The sequence below is a fragment of the Carassius auratus genome, unplaced genomic scaffold (genome assembly GCF_003368295.1).
Source record: "Carassius auratus strain Wakin unplaced genomic scaffold, ASM336829v1 scaf_tig00000706, whole genome shotgun sequence".
Lineage (NCBI taxonomy): Eukaryota > Metazoa > Chordata > Actinopteri > Cypriniformes > Cyprinidae > Carassius > Carassius auratus.
Window position 1 is genome coordinate 1 of NW_020523315.1, and position 17,704 is coordinate 17,704.

At 35.8% G+C, this 17,704-nt stretch overlaps 1 protein-coding gene across 1 annotated transcript; it reads left to right on the plus strand.

Annotated features, from left to right (window-relative positions):
* Positions 1 to 1,118: 1,118 nt before the first annotated feature.
* Positions 1,119 to 17,436, plus strand: LOC113069067 (polypeptide N-acetylgalactosaminyltransferase 2-like; the record flags this gene model as incomplete). The annotated part of the gene is made up of 14 exons (XM_026242043.1): positions 1,119 to 1,202; positions 3,787 to 3,929; positions 4,607 to 4,674; positions 5,539 to 5,604; positions 6,934 to 7,055; positions 9,289 to 9,376; positions 10,950 to 11,037; positions 12,470 to 12,573; positions 13,454 to 13,580; positions 14,207 to 14,299; positions 14,510 to 14,593; positions 14,927 to 15,053; positions 16,445 to 16,564; positions 16,652 to 17,436. Coding segments are annotated over 14 exons (1,470 nt in total), but the record flags the coding sequence as incomplete, so codon positions are not given.
* Positions 17,437 to 17,704: the final 268 nt, after the last annotated feature.

Here is a 17,704-nt window from a genome sequence, read left to right on the forward strand (position 1 = left end):
TCATCAATGACAAGATTATTAGCTTATTTGAATAGAGACTTCAAAATGTAAGAAAATCAGAATTGCATATTTATTTTATTTGACAGCATTTCTTTTTCACATTTTTTTTTTAAATCGCAGCTATGTCCATATTGAATGATGTTTCAAATCCTAGATTCCAAAGCGGTCTCAGACATCTGCCCCAGCTGTATGTGTGTGTGTGTTGTGCTGAGTACATAATGGTTGACATGTTTATTCCTAGGCATCGTGATCTCACGTCAGATGGATGTCTGTTTTAGTCACTTGGCAGGGGATGTTACTGGCATGGCTCTCAAACGTTTTTGACTACAGTTTGGTTGGACGGAGTTCAAATCGAATTGTATATGGATGTGTGTTAGAGACAATGATGTGTGACCTGACCTGAACGGCACAAGAACAAGTTATTAACTCAAACTGAGATGTGTTCATGTAAACATAATTATTTATTTATTAAAACTAGTTATGATAATGAAATCTGAAATGCATTATGTTCTTTGCAGCAATTGTAGCATATTTGGTTGCAATTTATTTTTTGCTGGAACAAAGCACAGTTGAATGATAGAAGAGCTTCTAACCAGGACCTTAATTGACTAGATGGATAGATGATATTTAATATCAGTATTAACTTTACATTTTTTAACTGCTGCTAAGAGAAGATATTCAGAGAAATAACCTCAGATAGCTACTTCAGCTTCTGCTTTCAGCAAACACGCAGAGCTGAAGAGCCTTATTGAGGTTTTGTATGCTAATAGACCACCAAGACGAATTTAGTAAAATGCAGTAAAATGGAAACTGGGAAGAAGAGACTCTAAAAGTTAAGCTTTCTGTCATATTAGATAATTAATGGTTTCTACAGTGTTACCAGGCATTGCACAGAAAATTAAATTGGGATGTGCGAGAGCATCATATCACAATACATATTCAAAAAGGAATGTTTTAATATCCAAGAATTTGGCTTGCACTTGTTTTTGGATTAAATACGCAGCAGTTTTAAAAATGCCTGGTGTCCATTCAATTCTGGATAACAACGCCGTGGAAGTTGTCCTTTGGGTTGAATGCTGTAAAACATTTTTTGGCTTGACCTGTGTTTTTCTGTGCAGCTTCATGTTAACGTCTTGTCACTATCTGTCAGTCAGTTTCCCTCCTGGAGAGCTGTTGATGCTGCAGATGACATTATTCTTGATGTAAGTCTTCTTATCGCTGCCCTTTCTCCATCCCTGAAGTGCGTGAGCTTTATTCCCGATGCAGACGTCACGTTCAGCTCAGAAGACACACAAACCATGCATTTAAAACGGCTGTAAGACTTTTTAAAGGTCAGCGTGTTCTATACTTTATTTGCTGAATACCAACCTTTTGTATTTTCTCACAGAAGTGAGGAGAATTTGCCCTCTATGTTTTTTGCACCATTACCTCCTAGTAAATTTACCCCAAACTAAAAGAATGAAGCACACTAGTCCTAAATCCTTCTGTTAATGCTTACCTAAGCTTGTAATGAGGAACACATGCTCTTTGTTTACTCCTGAGAGACTCTGCTTCTGTTTTGTTACCCCTGATGGCAGCAGGCCACGTGTCTTATTGGAATGTTTTGGCGGACGTAGTTGTTGTCTCGCTGAAGCCATAGCCTATGTCTAGTGTTCAGACCACCACCAAAAAATAAAGGACCGACTTGCCAATGACTTAATGAATGATGTCTTTCTGCCACATGATTTATTTCTTTGTTTAGAACTTTTTTTTTATTAATTATAGCTGAGGTGAAGTGTTTTCCCTTGAATTAATACCGCTCATTAAGGCTACAGCAAGTGTACATTATAGTTTTTAAAAACATTAGGGCTGTCACTTTATGAAATGTGTATCTTGTGTGTTTGATTGTGTTTAATAATGCTATAATAATTAGCAAGAACTATAGTAAAAATGATCAAAATTCCTAAGCATTACATTAAATTTTCTAGCATATTAATTTAATTAATATTTTTATTTTCGCGATGCCATATTGTTGTCTATTCAATGCTTTCTCATGCCATGTATTTCAGTTATCCTCATTTTACTGCGATCTACATTTAATGCACAGCAATTAATTTAATGATTTTAAAATTATGGCTGTCAGTTTCACATTTGTGTGTGTGTGTGTGTGTGGTGTGTGTGGTGTGTTTAAATAACACTATAAAATTACCAAAAATAAATATTTTATTGGATAAAAGTTAATAAATATTGATTGTATAAATTTTCTAAATATTAAATTTATTTTCTGTAGTTATTAGTTTAATATATATTTTTAATTGCAATGCTATTTGTCTATTCAGTGCTGTTATCATTCTGTGTGTATTTGCAGAGAAATATGAAAATTCCAGTAAATTAAGATAATTCAAATATTGCTGTTTAAAGTGCACATTTAATGTTTATAAAATTATAAAATGCCAAATTTTTCATATTTGTGTTTAATATATGAAACGCATACTGTAAAGTTAACAAAAATGATTTTCGATATAAAACATATAAATATTAATTGTATGCATTTTCCAAATAATATTAAGTATCTATAAATATTTATGTAAATTATATTTTTAAGTTGCCATGCCTTTTTTGTCGTCTGTTTTATGCTGTTGTCATTATGCAGTGTATTTACATGATCTTTGTTTTACTGGGATCATCACTTTTCAAATGTGGTGTTTAATTACAGTTACTTAAATTAATTACAAATTTTGATTATTTAAACAAAATCTTAAAACATAGTAGCTGGTGTTCAGCACACTGCGACCAAACATTTATTCTGTTAGCTATTGACTTGAGCTGCGACAGTGGAAGTATTTGAGAGTTTATTTGGTGCCATGCTGGGTGGTTGGAGGCCAGCGAAGGGAAGCGTGCCAGTGGGATATGCTCTAAAAAGTGCTTGTCTTCTAGTCAAAGCCTCCATTCTATTAATGGCCTACTGCACAGTTATTCCCTGCGAGACCTCCTGCAAACAGGGCTAGAAATGAGTGCAGGCCCCCTTAATGTATTCATGAGGAGTCAAGGAGAGTATAATGGTTGAAAGCCCCATACTTTTCAATGCAAAGATTGATATGAATGTGATTTCTCTGGCTGTAATGGAATTAAATATGATGCCAAGTGTGTAGTGTTAGCGTCATGGATGACACTAATCTCATCCCTTTACTGAAGTCAGTTTGGAATCTCTGATGGTGGGCTCTCAACCTTGACCTGTTGTTTAACAGCAGTGTAGGAGGAATTGACCCCGATTCCCCTGCCAGGGATCCAGTGGCTACAAAATCGATGGAATCAGTGCAGAGGAAGCATTGTGCACTCTTATCCTCGATGAGAGGTGTTAGGAAACCGGAGGATTAGCCCCATAGCTGTCAAATTAAAACCTCTGTGATATAAACCGTGTGGGTGTGTGTTGCTGAAACCTTTATCGTGTGCATGCTTGGAGACTCAAGTCCAGAGTGTTTAAGCATGCATGACCTCCTGTCAATCTCAGCCTGAGAGAAGCATTAAATGAACGTGTGCTTTGAGCTTCTCTGAGGGCATGAGACTGCATGCAGGTGTAGCACTAGCAGTGTGACAATGGGTTTTCACTGTGAACTAGACTTCTACATTTCCTGAAGAAATACTGGTTTGTCCACATCAAACTTGCTACCATGATGCTAAGTGTTGGTTGGTTTTAGGTGGTTACTAGGTTATTGCTTACTAGCCCATGTCAAATAAACTCACGTCAAACCCTCTGTAATATAGAGTGTGTCCCTCCGTAAGGGTAGTGGTTTTTAATATAAGTAGAAGTGTATTTTTCTTAATATATTTTATCTTTTTCTGTCTCTCAGTTGCCGTCACAAACAGTGGAGGACAGATCTTTCTGCATCCAGTGTGGTTATCACTTTCCACAACGAGGCCCGTTCAGCCCTGCTGCGCACTGTGGTCAGGTGGGACGTCCCATGTCGAATAACAATTTTTTTCACTGCATTATGATGTAGGGCTGTCACAATACCGAAATGTTGATGTCAATACCAGTGAAATTTCACTATCTTTGGTGCTAACTTCGATATAGCAAAACGCTTATTAAATACTTCAACTCTTCTATTTAAAATGTGAATATTACAAATTTGCAGTATTTCTTAATCAAGTAAACATCGTTTATAGTTTTAAAAAAGTAAACCAAGTACAAAACTTTATTTGTTGTAAATTTTTGTAATTCAGTATTACTAATGTCTACAGTGGTGAATACAGAATATTTTGCCATATATACAGTACACTTAAGTACAGAACTACACTACTGTGGTTATGCTCACCATGGCTCACCATTTATTAGTGTTCCTGTAGCTCAACTGGTAGAGCACTGCGCTAGCAAGCAAGCAAGCGCAAGGTTGGGGGTTCGATTCCCCGGGAACACATGATATCTAAAAATTGATAGCCTGAATGCACTGTAAGTCGCTTTGGATAAAAGCGTCTGCTAAATGCATACATTTAATTTAATTTGAATTTAAACTTTTGAATGAAATTTTACCTCTGGCATAATCAGCTAAGATCTAGACTAAAATCTCTCGCTCTACACTTCTTAACATAAAAATCTATTCAAGCCTTCCTCTTTCCCTGTCTTCAGTGTGTTGAAGAAGAGTCCTCCTCATCTGGTCAAAGAGATCATATTGGTGGATGACTACAGTGACAACGGTAAGTGTTTTGAACTTAAAACTCCCAATCAAACTAAAATGATGCACAACCATATATAGTCCGTTTCGTGCTCATCATGTTATTTGGCATGATTGTATAAACTGTGTCATCATGACACCAGCCATGCTCCCTAGTCCTCAACCATCACACTACTTGTTTTTTGGATGCCAAACCTCTAGTTAGCCTCTTGTTTTAATCAAATCATCACCTGTAGAAACAAATTCTGGTGCTAAAACTAATGCACCTGATTTTATATTTCAGTGTTTCTGAAATTAATCAAGATTTGAAGTGTAGATATGTCAAAAAAAGAGACACAATCCATGAATGTTTCATGAAAATATGATCCTTGATCATTTTCTAGTGCAGGGATCCTCAAATCTGGACCTCGAGATCCACTTTCCTGCAGAGTTTAGCGCTAACCCTAATCAAACACACCTGAGCATGCTAATCAGTGTCAATCAATGTCTTTGGGATCATTTGAAAAATGGCAGACAGGTGACTTTAATCAGGGTTGGAGCTAAACTCTGCAGTGCTTTGGACCTCCAGGGTAAGATTTGAGGAAGGGGTTCTAGTGGATTTCTCTTTGCCAGCTCTCCATCAGATTTTTCAAAGAAATTTGGCTCCCAGTTCCCTGTCCTTACGTTTCTCAAGACCAGAAATAAGTTGTAGCAAGCTGTACTGTACATGATGTGCCCTTATTAAATATATGGTGACATTCTGGATGAAGGAAGTGACACAACTTTCCCACTGGCACATCTTACCACATTCCTCCTGTGTATATTAACTACAGCATACTGTATATAATAGGAGAAATGTATTGCCCTGAACACTTGAGCTGACACAATGTTTTCTCTGGGCTTTCAGCTGAAGATGGTGCTTTACTTGGGAAAATCGAGAAAGTCAGAGTGCTACGGAACGATCGTCGAGAGGGTGAGTGATTTCTAACCCTCTGAATGACCATAACATTGTGAATCCGAACTATGCCCAAGTTAATATGTGAAGACCAGTGGGTCTTTTACTGGCAGCTCTTGTTTGGTCATTACAATTTAAGCATCTGTTAAAACTAGCTGAAGTTTTACTGTTGTGACTAATTGTGATCAGCCTCAGCATGAAATCATTAAAAACACTGCATACTTTATAGGTGGAAATATGGAGATGATAAAAGAAGAGAAAAGCAAATGGTCTGTTATGAGCTGGAGTGTATTTTTGGAAGGAGTTTTATATCACTTGTCAAGCAAAAAATGCTGTTCTGTAGCCAAAACTGCAGTTTGTTTATTCGTATCCAAAGTTTTCTTTTATTTATTTATTTTTTAACACAAATTACTCAATATAATAATAAAGAAAGAACATGCATTACTCCAGTCCCTGGTAAAGCTTGTAGTGAATTAATGTTAGATTGACTGTGGGTGTCAAGATGTGAAAAAAAAGTGCTCATATAGATTTTGTGGTTATAAAGACCCAAACTGGTTAATTCATATTTAATGTTTCTCTGTGCTTGAAAATCGATCCTTAGGTCTCCACATAAGCCACTATAAGCTTTCACTCGTTATATCTTAGATATGTTTTTTTCTTATTTTGTGCCTTGTGACCATACATTATATGAGATCTAAATACATTGGTATGGTGACAGTCATGTTTTTGTTTTGATGTTAGTTTTTATAATTTTTGTTTTTGTTTGATTTTAATTTGGTGTGTGTGGTTTTTTTTTTTTTTTTTTTTTTTTTTTTTTTTTTTTTTTAAGGGTTATTTTTTCAAATAATTATAACAAGTAGTTGTTGATAAAATAAGTAAATTACTAGCAATGTACAAATTTAAGGTTATTTTGGGTGTCTAACAATATTATTATTATTAGTAGTATTCAAATAGACATTCATAATGAAATAAAATAATAATTAATTGTAAAATGAAATGCGCGATTAGATGATGATACTATCAGAGGTTCTTCTTTTCCCTATAATGGCTTAACTTTGTATTCATGTTTAAAAGATGGTTTTTGTCTACTTTACCGTATATATTTGCTTCGGACAGAACTGATGTAATACCTCACCAATAATAGACATAATTAACGGGCATCATATCATTACTTTTTCCAAAATGTCGTTACCAAATTTGTGAAGTACTCAAAATGCCAAAAAGCCTTTTGACATCTGTATGTTAGACTATCATTATGATTCGCTGCACACTTGTGTCTAGATCATGAAGTCAAAATACAGGGAGATTGCATCAGTGCTTTGACTCTCAATGTTCCCTGTGTTTCAGGTTTGATGCGATCCCGAGTCAGAGGGGCAGATGCGGCCACAGCCAGTGTACTAACCTTCCTTGACAGCCACTGCGAGTGTAACGAACACTGGTTGGAGCCCCTGCTAGAAAGGGTTGCTGAGGTCAGCCATGGTTTTCTTTCTAGCAGCAACATATTGGGTCTTGCGGTTCTCAGATTTGGCAAATTAGCCATTGCTTTTGGAGGCTATATTCACACATGCTCATTACAGCAGTGGACATTTAGCAGCTCACTGCAATTGCCAATGTCAGGCCAAGATGATAGAAGAGTAGATGAAAAGTAGTTTTCTTTGGCTGCCTGTTCTTGATGCACAAACTTTACTTGCAGTGCTGTATCATTATACCTGTTTGTATCCGATCCTGCTGACGACTGCCAACAATCCTCAAACAAGCCGTAAAAAACTGAAAGGAAACTAGTGTCATTCAACCGCTGTGTGTTAGTACAGAACATAGATAAGACCGCAGTGTGTGTGCACAGGTGTGTTTAAATTGTGGATGCGCAGCTCCGTTCTAGATCAGGATTGGATTGACCTAAAAGAAATACTTGCTTCAGTTGTGTCTGTAGGCACACGTAATTACTTTTGAAATTGTCTCAAGGCTTTTGACTACCAAAATAAATAGAGGGCACGAAGTACAAGACACTGAAAGTATAAATTACTGGCATAAATAGTAGTAAGAGGTTTCATAACCCCATTTGTATTGTTACAGTAGGTGTCTTCATTTTCATTTTGATGACCCAGATAAGCACATGATCAATTTGTGGAGTAAGTGACCCCAGGATTTATACAAGCGCTTCATTATGATGATTATACAGAGCGTGAATTAAATGTTATCCTACTTCTGGAGAAGTATCTCCACACAAAGCTTTCATTGAAGCGAAATAGTTATTCAACTTTAAAATATTTGTGAGCCTAAATTTAAGAGTAAATCTAGACAAGTGATGAACTCTTATTGAATCAGTTTTTCTTGGTTTTTGACATTTTACTACATCCACTCGTCATTAGTCGTCATTAGGATGAGTTCTTCCAGCTTTATATCAGTATTCACCCAAACACAAATTACTTTCAGTCAGTACAGTGAATTTCCTTTCTGTATATTGCCAAAAATGTCTCAAAAACATATTTTTGAAGACATTGATTTTATACTAACATATTACTGAACATGTTTTTATTAAAACATTAGTTACAAAAACCTTTTTAGATTAGGCAAAATTTGCATCATGCATAATTTTTTTTCTATTTATTATTATTATTTTTTAGCAAATTATCAGTGGTGAGCAAAAAAGCATTTTTGCCACACTAGAAAAGTGTTCTCAGATTTGTTTGAGACTGCCGTATCAGTCTTTTCCCAATTTGTAGACATACAGAAATAAGGTATATACCGTTAGATGATGATATATAAATATGTTCCAAAACTGTTAAGAATTGTGTCAGCTGTGAATTGTGGCCCTGTTTTGTAACCACGCAATTTGTTGCCACCAAAAAATTGTTGTGATCAATTTTAAAGTATCAGCTATTGTGAAGCATAGTTTTTACCCATATCTAGAGAATGTTAATTATTATTGAGTAGCTTTATACAAACATTGATATTCTGCTCCGTTGGGCCTCTCTCGGTTAAAAAAAGTTTCACAGGAACCATCATTTTATCCAAATAGTCATTTGCTGTTTCAAAATGTTTAATGCAAGAAGTAAAATACAGTGAAAATGTAGAATTTAGTAATAATTAAGGCATGTTTCTATTCATCAGAACAATTTGTCCATTCACTAAATTAACTGAAGAAAGATATTTAATGATTTGAATGTGCTAATATAACAAACCATAATTACTGTACCTAGATGCATATAAATTGCCTTGTGGAAACATTGCAACACGGTGACAATTGAATTTGTTAATTCAGAGGTGAAGCCACAGTCGGATGATTAGATTCGTCAGGGTGTCCAGAGTTGTCATGATGAATATTGGAAGATGTCTAAGAAGCAATACATTTATATTAAGTGTTAAATTCTCCACGCCTGTCACGTAGAGTTGATCGTCTGTCTTTTCTGGAGTGTTTAACTCGGCACTCAACTCTAAATACTCCAGTGATGTGTCAGTGAAAGTCACGAGATTAAAGGGTTTTCTAGGTATTTCTGATGGATTTGCCATGATTCGTAACGGCAGAGCAGTGCACATTTCTTAATGTCAAGACTTTCAGCAATTTTAATTCTAGTTTAATTTGACTGTTTCTATCACATTCCATCTTAAGATTGCATTGTAGCACAGATGCATTGAGAATTCATCTCTTTTCATATGCTTGTACTGTCAGCCCAGCCTCACCACATTTGTTGTTCTCGGCAGGATAAGACTCGGGTCGTGTCACCCATCATAGATGTCATCAACATGGACAATTTCCAGTATGTGGGCGCATCTGCAGATCTTAAAGGAGGTAAATCTCTTTCATCAGCTCCTTTTTTATCATAACATATAATTCAGTCACCATCCAGAGCCTATTCCTTTAGATTGTGTGCATGTGTGTGATATGATTGCTTCCATTCATGCATGTACAGTATTTGTGTGTTTATGGACAATACAGCACATGGTATTTGTTAAATTTCAAGTGCAGGGCTATATTCTTTGTGTGGTACTGTATGTTAAAATGCAATACAGAGAGAATTTCTGGAGGCAGTGCAATGTGCAGAAGAGTAAAAGAGCATGATGAATCTCAAAAAGATGAAGTGTCATTTTAGAATGGAAACCATTTGATTTTTGATCTCCGAGTAGAATAGCTTTTCTTCTATGTCTGGATGCAGTGCTAAATAATTTGGAAATGGATGTATCCATGTTGGTATCACTATTCTATAAAGCAGCATGGGTAAATAAATATCATTTTATTTATATTGGTTTTTCTCAGCATATTTTGGTTGAAGGTGTGCTTGTTAACTTGCATTCAGACTTTGCCTGCATTTTCCTCTTTCCTTTAGAATATGTTCAGAATGGAATACTAGCACAGGACTGCATACTGTGCACAGTATTCAGTGTAAGCTACTTTAAAAAAGTAGTATGTAAATCAGTAGCAAAACATTTTAAATAGTAGGATGCTACATTTTTGTCTGTTTGGAATACTGCATCTTGAATTTGGGGATTAAAATGGTTATTTACAGTTCTCACAACTGTTTTACTTCTATTAATTCAGCAAACAGTTAAAATGCATATTCCATTTAAACATATTGTAGATCTTTTTTTCTCTATATTTACGAAAATTTGAAATCAAGTCTATTTCTATTTTTTGATTATGTTTTAAATATTTAAATTAATTTTTTTCTTAATATTCATAATATATTTATTTTAGTAATTTTAGTGATAGTTATTTTTATTAGATTTTAAGTATTTCTGCTTAGCTTTGTTTATATTTAGTGTTTGTAATTTTTCATGTAATGTTTTTAATTTAATTAATGTTCAGCTTACAAAACATAGCCTTCTTATTTGCATAGAGCACTATATTATGATTTTTTTTTTCTTTCTTTTTTGCATTTATTTAACCATCTAAAGCTACCAAGTGTCAGATTTTATGTTGATTCCTGTGTACAGCAGACAGAAAACAAGAGGCATTTGTAAAATAAGACTTGCCAACTGTAGGGTTTAAAGGATACAGCATTAACACAGAACCAAAGCCTAAACCCAACGATTACTTACAACTTTAAGACTATTCTTTTGCTGTCTGGCAAGCTGTGGTATTTCCTACTGGAAATGCAAAATACGGTTTTAATCCAGTTTTGTGTGGAATGTCTTTTGGTGAAATGAAATGAAAACATTTGAATACTGTGCACAGCACACATGCTGCAAACTGACAGTGTTTGATAGTATGCTATTCTGAACAAAGCCTCAGTCTTTTTATCAGAGAAATTGCAGTATCAGTAATATGCCCCTTATTCCCTTTCCTGACACATGGCTGACAAGGGCATTGAACCTGCATTTAAAATCCGATTTCATCCTTAATGTAATGTCTAATCTGTATCCAGGTTTTGATTGGAATCTAGTTTTTAAATGGGACTACATGACCCTGGAACAAAGACGAGCACGGCAAGGAAACCCCACTGCTCCTATCAAGTAAGCATGTGTCTCTTTTCTTAAGTATTTGTGTTACAAATGTTTTGGATCATCAACCAGTGAGTCGGTGATGGATTATTGACAGATGATCGTATTGATAGTTTTTATTCTTCTCACACTGTTCTCGAATTAATTCAGTGTCAACTGTATAATGTATAGACTCTCTCGAAACAGAACTCAAGCTATAGGTATGCAGTCTGTTTTTGATCTATTACTTTTATTAAAGTTTTTTTCTATATATATTGGGACCCTGGACCACAAAGCCAGTCTTATGTTGTGGGTATATTTGTAGTAATAGCCAAAAATATCTATTTTTGCCACAAATCATTAGGATTTTTAGTAAAGATCATGTTACATGAAGATATTTTATACATTTCCTACCGTAAATATAACAAAACTTCACTTTGGATTAGTAATATGCATTGCTAATAACTTTTGCCCCCTCAGATTCCAGATTTTCAGACAGTTATATTGGCCATATATTGTCCTATCATAGTAACATCAACGGAAAGCTAATTTATGCAGCTTTCAGTAGATATATAAATCTCAATTTCGAGAAACGTACCCTTATGACTGGTTTTGTGGTCCAGGGTCACTATTAAGCTTTGTTTTAGTTTTTGTAATTTTAGTACTTCATCTTAATCTTATTTCACTTAGTCGCAAAGTCGACATTCACATTTTTTTGTCCAGTATTTTTATTTAATTTTTTTTGCTTAATTTCATTGACAAAATGTTTTAGTTATTTACGTGTTATTAAAAGTAATTTTAGTGATTTTCTTGTCCAAATTCTATGCTCTCAAACATGACATGTGGTAAACTAATGTGCATAATCCTATTTAAATGCACATAAGATCTGCCCCCAAATGTTAACTCTTCTGTCAACAAGGAAAAAAAATCCCCTAAAGTTCTTTGAATAACGAAATAAGAAGTTACCCCATGTGCTAGCATGCTTGCTTGATTGTAAAAGGTCTGTCCTCCAGGGAATGACTCAGATCATTAACAGCTAAAGGTGAGAGGGACAGAGAAAGAAAGGTGTGAAGGGACCGAAATGGGGGATTGTATGGAGGGTGTTTTTCTGTGATTTGAAATCTCAATCACCATGCAGCGATTACATTAAAAGTACATTAACATAATAAACAGTGTAGTGCCTTTATGGGATGTGCTGTGTAAAAGTCTTCATAACACAGCACTCTTCATTCTTGTTTATTGATTCCGGTGTTGTTTAATGACTGTTTATGAGGCTGTGATCAGATCTCTCTATAGCACTGAAGAGTGAAATGAGCATAGTTTTATAAAGTCACAAATGGCCACTGAAACAAAACACATCTTCGTATATGTTTTATAGAAAGTAAGTTCTATGAAGTGTAGAAAGTTCAAGATTTGGTTTGATTTGATCTCAGTTTTCATATTTTGTGCTGCTTGTGTTCTCCAGGACTCCCATGATTGCCGGTGGCCTCTTTGTAATGGATAAGGACTACTTTGAGGAGCTGGGAAAGTACGACATGATGATGGACGTGTGGGGCGGTGAGAATCTTGGTGAGTGGATGCTTTATTTCTCTAAATGCCCTGCATTTCTTCTGATTGGAGCTAACTGACTGGAGACATAGTGGATCCTTTCAATGTGTCCTTTATTGATTTTGTTGAAGATTGCATATTCAAAGTGGCCCCAAAAACATATTGCATTATATGTATATATATGTATGTGTATATATATATATATATATATATATGTGTGTGTATATATACTGTATATAAGGTAAACAGAATAAGGGAATTTATCTAATGCACCTATTTTATATCAATGTAATTTGAAATCACATTACATTGTAATTGCTATTAACTACTTTAAAGTAGGATCTATTTATAAGGCTGAGTGAATTCATGCATCCACTACAATTATTCCTAAATCTGAAATCTAAATCTTACTCAGACAAAATGTAATGTGTCCATCTAAGGGGCAATTCAGGTCACCACTGAAGAACTACTGCTGTTTTATAATATTAGCAATGAGACTTGAATAGAAAACTGCAGTGTAAGACTCAGTGAGGTAGCGTTTTTCAGTCTTTGTCGTAATGTGTGTGGCGTGATGGGTTCTGAAAAAAAAAATCCTGACTCATTTTCCAAACACAGCACTTTTCTCAGCTGTGCTGCTTGTGGAAAAGTCTACAACAGTTCCAGAAATGATCCATCAGCCTGGAATAAAGTTGCATTTTGCATGCGTGTGTGTGTCTAAAGTTTGCAAAGACCAAGAAGTTTCACAAAGCAGTGGTTTTTTTATTTATTTTTTAATATAACACATATGTGCAATTATGAGTTTTGACCCTTTGCTTTGTTTTCCCATTTACATTTATGAACTGGTTGCTTGTGTGTTTTGTGATGTGTCTTATTAATCTCTGTCTGTTGTTATGGTCTTCAGAGATCTCGTTCCGGGTCTGGCAGTGTGGAGGGAGTCTGGAGATCATTCCCTGCAGTCGAGTCGGTCATGTCTTCAGGAAACAGCATCCATACACTTTCCCAGGGGGCAGCGGAACTGTTTTTGCCAGGTGTCCACCGAATTATATTATGTAATCATTTGAAAGTTTGGGATTAGTTTTTTTTTTCTTTTTAAGAAATTAATACGTTTATCCAGAAAAGATGCAATAAACTGAACTGTATTATTTTGTAGTGTAGTGTTTTGTATTGCCTTACTTTTTATATTATGTTACATAATATGGTGTGGTTATTCCAGAGTTAGAGTTTGCGTTATCCAGTTTATAATCACCGTTTCAGGATAGATAACTGAAGTCAGGATTGTTGTAACCCTGCTAGATATTATATTCCTGTGTATCCAGATTGAGAATTGTTAGAGTAGCTAACGAACACAATTCTTATTATTCTTTAGTTTTACGATTGCTCAAGCAACATGAGTCCTTTCTGGTTCATGTACTCCACCCAGTGGGTGAATGCAGTACTGCAGTCAGTGATATGTGAGCTGTTGTGTGGTAGTGCAGTTGAAATATAAAGTGGCATTTTCATAGTTATAAAACACCCAGTAATGTGCCACAGAAGATCTGTTATTATTGAAGTAAGATTAAGCAAAAATGTAAACATGTTATGGTCATTAGCAGAACATTAGTGTCTCTATATAAAATCTACTTTTATTCTCATCTGCTTGTGTTTGTCTTTGCAGGAACACAAGGCGAGCGGCAGAGGTTTGGATGGATGATTTTAAGAACTTCTACTACGCTGCTGTGCCCTCAGCCCGTAATGTACCCTATGGCAAGTAAGTGTTTATTTTTCTTAATTTAGAAATATTGCTAAGGGAAAGGTTTGGAATATAGAAGAGCACATTTGCTTTCTTCAACATGAGAAGAAGCTCATTTCTCACTGCCAAGGCCACGAGAGGCCATGAATTTCAGACTTGGCTAGTTTCTGTTTCTGTTTTGAACCTCCAAATGAACTCCATATGACTAGGTTTCCTCTTTAATTGCAGCATTCAGAGCAGGCTGGAAATGAAGAAGAGGTTGGGCTGCAAACCATTTAAATGGTACCTGGAGAACGTCTATCCTGAGCTACGGTGAGTGTCTGACCTGAGCGTAATCAAAATAGCTGGTGGATCACTTTGGCCCCGTTTACACCTGCTTTTTTGTGTTCTGTGAAGTTTTGTGCTTAAATATGTATGAGCTGTTTGTTTTTCTGTACAAGACTGGCTGTTTTAAACCTTTTGTTTGGAACAATGATTGATGAAGTGTGAACACGGCCTTTAACTCGTTCTTATGATGTTTAAATGTGCAGGCAGTTTTTAAATCTAGCCATGTACATTTTAAGTAAATAAGCTTTTATTAAAGCCCACTACCAGTAGTGCAGGTGGCATAGTTGGTACCTAACTTGTTGTTTCTGTCTTGTTTAGGGTCCCTGATCATCAGGACATAGCCTTTGGAGCATTACAACAGGGTCAGAACTGTCTGGACACACTGGGACACTTTGCTGATGGTGTGGTGGGGGTGTACGAGTGCCACAACGCAGGGGGCAATCAGGTACCAATCAGATCTCAGGTACTGGACAGTCTTATGTCAGGTGTGGCAGCAGAGCACTGGGTGATGGACTCGGCAGTGACTTTGGGTCAGTTTAGAGGAACTTGTGAAGGGTGAATGATGTAGAGATGAGGGCCACACAGTAGTTTCTAGAGTCACTGTAAACCCTAATAAGTTCACAGAACTCAAACAATATTTTGTAACCGATTACACAGAAACATTTAAGTGATGTTTTTAAATGTTTTAAGTTTACATGAAATTAAAAATTAAATTTCCAGTTGCCTTAAATTATCTCAGCTATCTTATAAATATTGATATTTCTCAATTTATAATTACAGAGTAATCCACTCAAAATTTTCTCTATTTTTCAACTCATATAATGTAGGAAATAGACTCAAATTTAGTCTTTTGCTGTCCATCCTCAACCTAACCACAGGCTCTACTCTTCACCACAACGGTAACACTACAAAACCAACATAACAGAAACCTTTGTAAATTTGAAAAAAAAAAAAAAAAAAAAAAAAAATATATATATATATATATATATATATATATATATATATATATATATATATATATATATATATATATATATATATATATATATATATATATATATATATATATATATATATATATATATATATATATAAAATATTAAATTCTAATTTATTTATATATTTATTTGATCAAAAATACAGTGCAACAGTAATATTGTACAGTGTTATTAGATGTTAAATGAATTGTAATATACTTTAAAATGCTATGATAACAAAGTTGAAATTTTCAGCATCCATCACTTGAGTCTTCAATGTCACATGATCCTTCAGAAATCGATTCATTCTAATATTCAGAATTCTTATACTTATTATAAGATGGATGTGAATGTTATATTAATTAAGATTTATATATCATCATATATTAATAAACTACTTTTTGTTATTTTCACCATTTTAAACACTTTTGTATCTTAATATGAGCTCACAAAAATGACATAATTATAAAAAAAATTTCAGCATGTTTTTGGGTGGATTATAGCATATCACACCACATAGAAAACTTACCCATGTACATTTCTGAAAATACCTTCCTCTCACCAAGCCATTTTTGTGTTGAAAGGTACAATTTGTAAGATATTTGCAGTAAAATATCCAAAAACCACTAGGCTAGTGATATATATTTTGTCCAGCTGATTACTTACAATATCTCAGAAGACAACAAATCCCATCATTCCAAGCTCCTCCTCAGCATTATCAAACCACACGGCTGTTATTGTTTTGGTAGTGCGCCCTCTAGTGGCAGGTCTGACAACCTGTACCTTTAAGTTCCTGTGTAGATTTATGTTGGTGTATTTTTTGCAAATGCTCCCTGCTTACCATGTTCCTAATGAACAGGAATGGGCCCTGACTAAAGACAAATCAGTCAAACACATGGACCTGTGCCTGACGGTGGTGGATCGCACCGCTGGCTCACAGATCAAACTGCAGGGCTGCAGGGAGAACGACAGCAGACAGGTGAGCATGCTGTGCTCAAAGCAGGGGTTTAGAGGAGATGCCGCTGCTCAGATTTTCAACATCATCATCATTATGTTTCTTTTGCAGAAATGGGAGCAGATCGACAACAACTCCAAACTGCGGCATGTGGGCAGCAATCTGTGCTTGGACAGCCGGAGCGCGCGGAGCGGCGGCCTGACGGTGGAGGTGTGCAGCCCGTCGCTCACCCAGCAGTGGAAGTTCACTCTCAACCTCCAGCCGTAGCTTGTCACGCCAATCTCAGCCCTCCCATTCTCGCCCTCGGACAGCCCGTGCTGGGCATGCACTCGCCCCTCAGAGATAATCGCTGCCCGTATACAGACTCAGGGCCGCCACGATGCGGTTCAGTGGTCCTCGAGGGCCACGGGGCAATGAAAACACAAACAAGATGATGAATATTTCCATCTAACTATATACCTCACTGTTTCATCTGTTGTCCAGTTCTTGGAAGTGAATCTTAAGTGTCTAAACTTTATCGAAACCGATTTGGGATTTTTTTTTTCTTTCTTGTTTTCCGATGCAAAGGATCTGTTTTTCTTCTTTCCTAATTTTCACCTTTTCATGTCTCATTTTCTTGAATTCCAGGATTTTTTTTTTTTTACTACAATGGACATCTTTTGTTGTTTTATTTTTTTAAGTCACGTTACCAAAATTGTTGAATGTAAACGACATGTTGTACGGAGGCTCCCTTCATGCGCTGTGATTGGACTGGATTCTAGTTTGGGTTTGGTTTAATTTCTGAGCTCATGGGATTGAGGGGAGGGCTCGTTTTTTGTGTGCACCATCTCTTAGACTGTGGAGGACAGCAGCAGCCTTGTTTTTTCGGCTCGCGGTGCTCATGCAAAAAGAGCAGGGAAAAAAGAAAGACCTTTTTTGTTGTTTTCTAGATTCTGTTAAATTGTTAATCTGTTTCTGTTAAAGGTGCAATGTGTAAAGATTCAAGCCGCTTCCCTTAAGAGCCCCTGGTGTGTTCTGAAGGAGAACGAGACATTGTATAGAGCGTGACTGCTTGATTCACATACTGTAGCACTGGCTGCTAACAAATCAGTATCTAAAACATGTCTTCAAACACCAACAACTGTTTCTCAGCCACATTTGTCACACTATTCATTTATTTCTTAA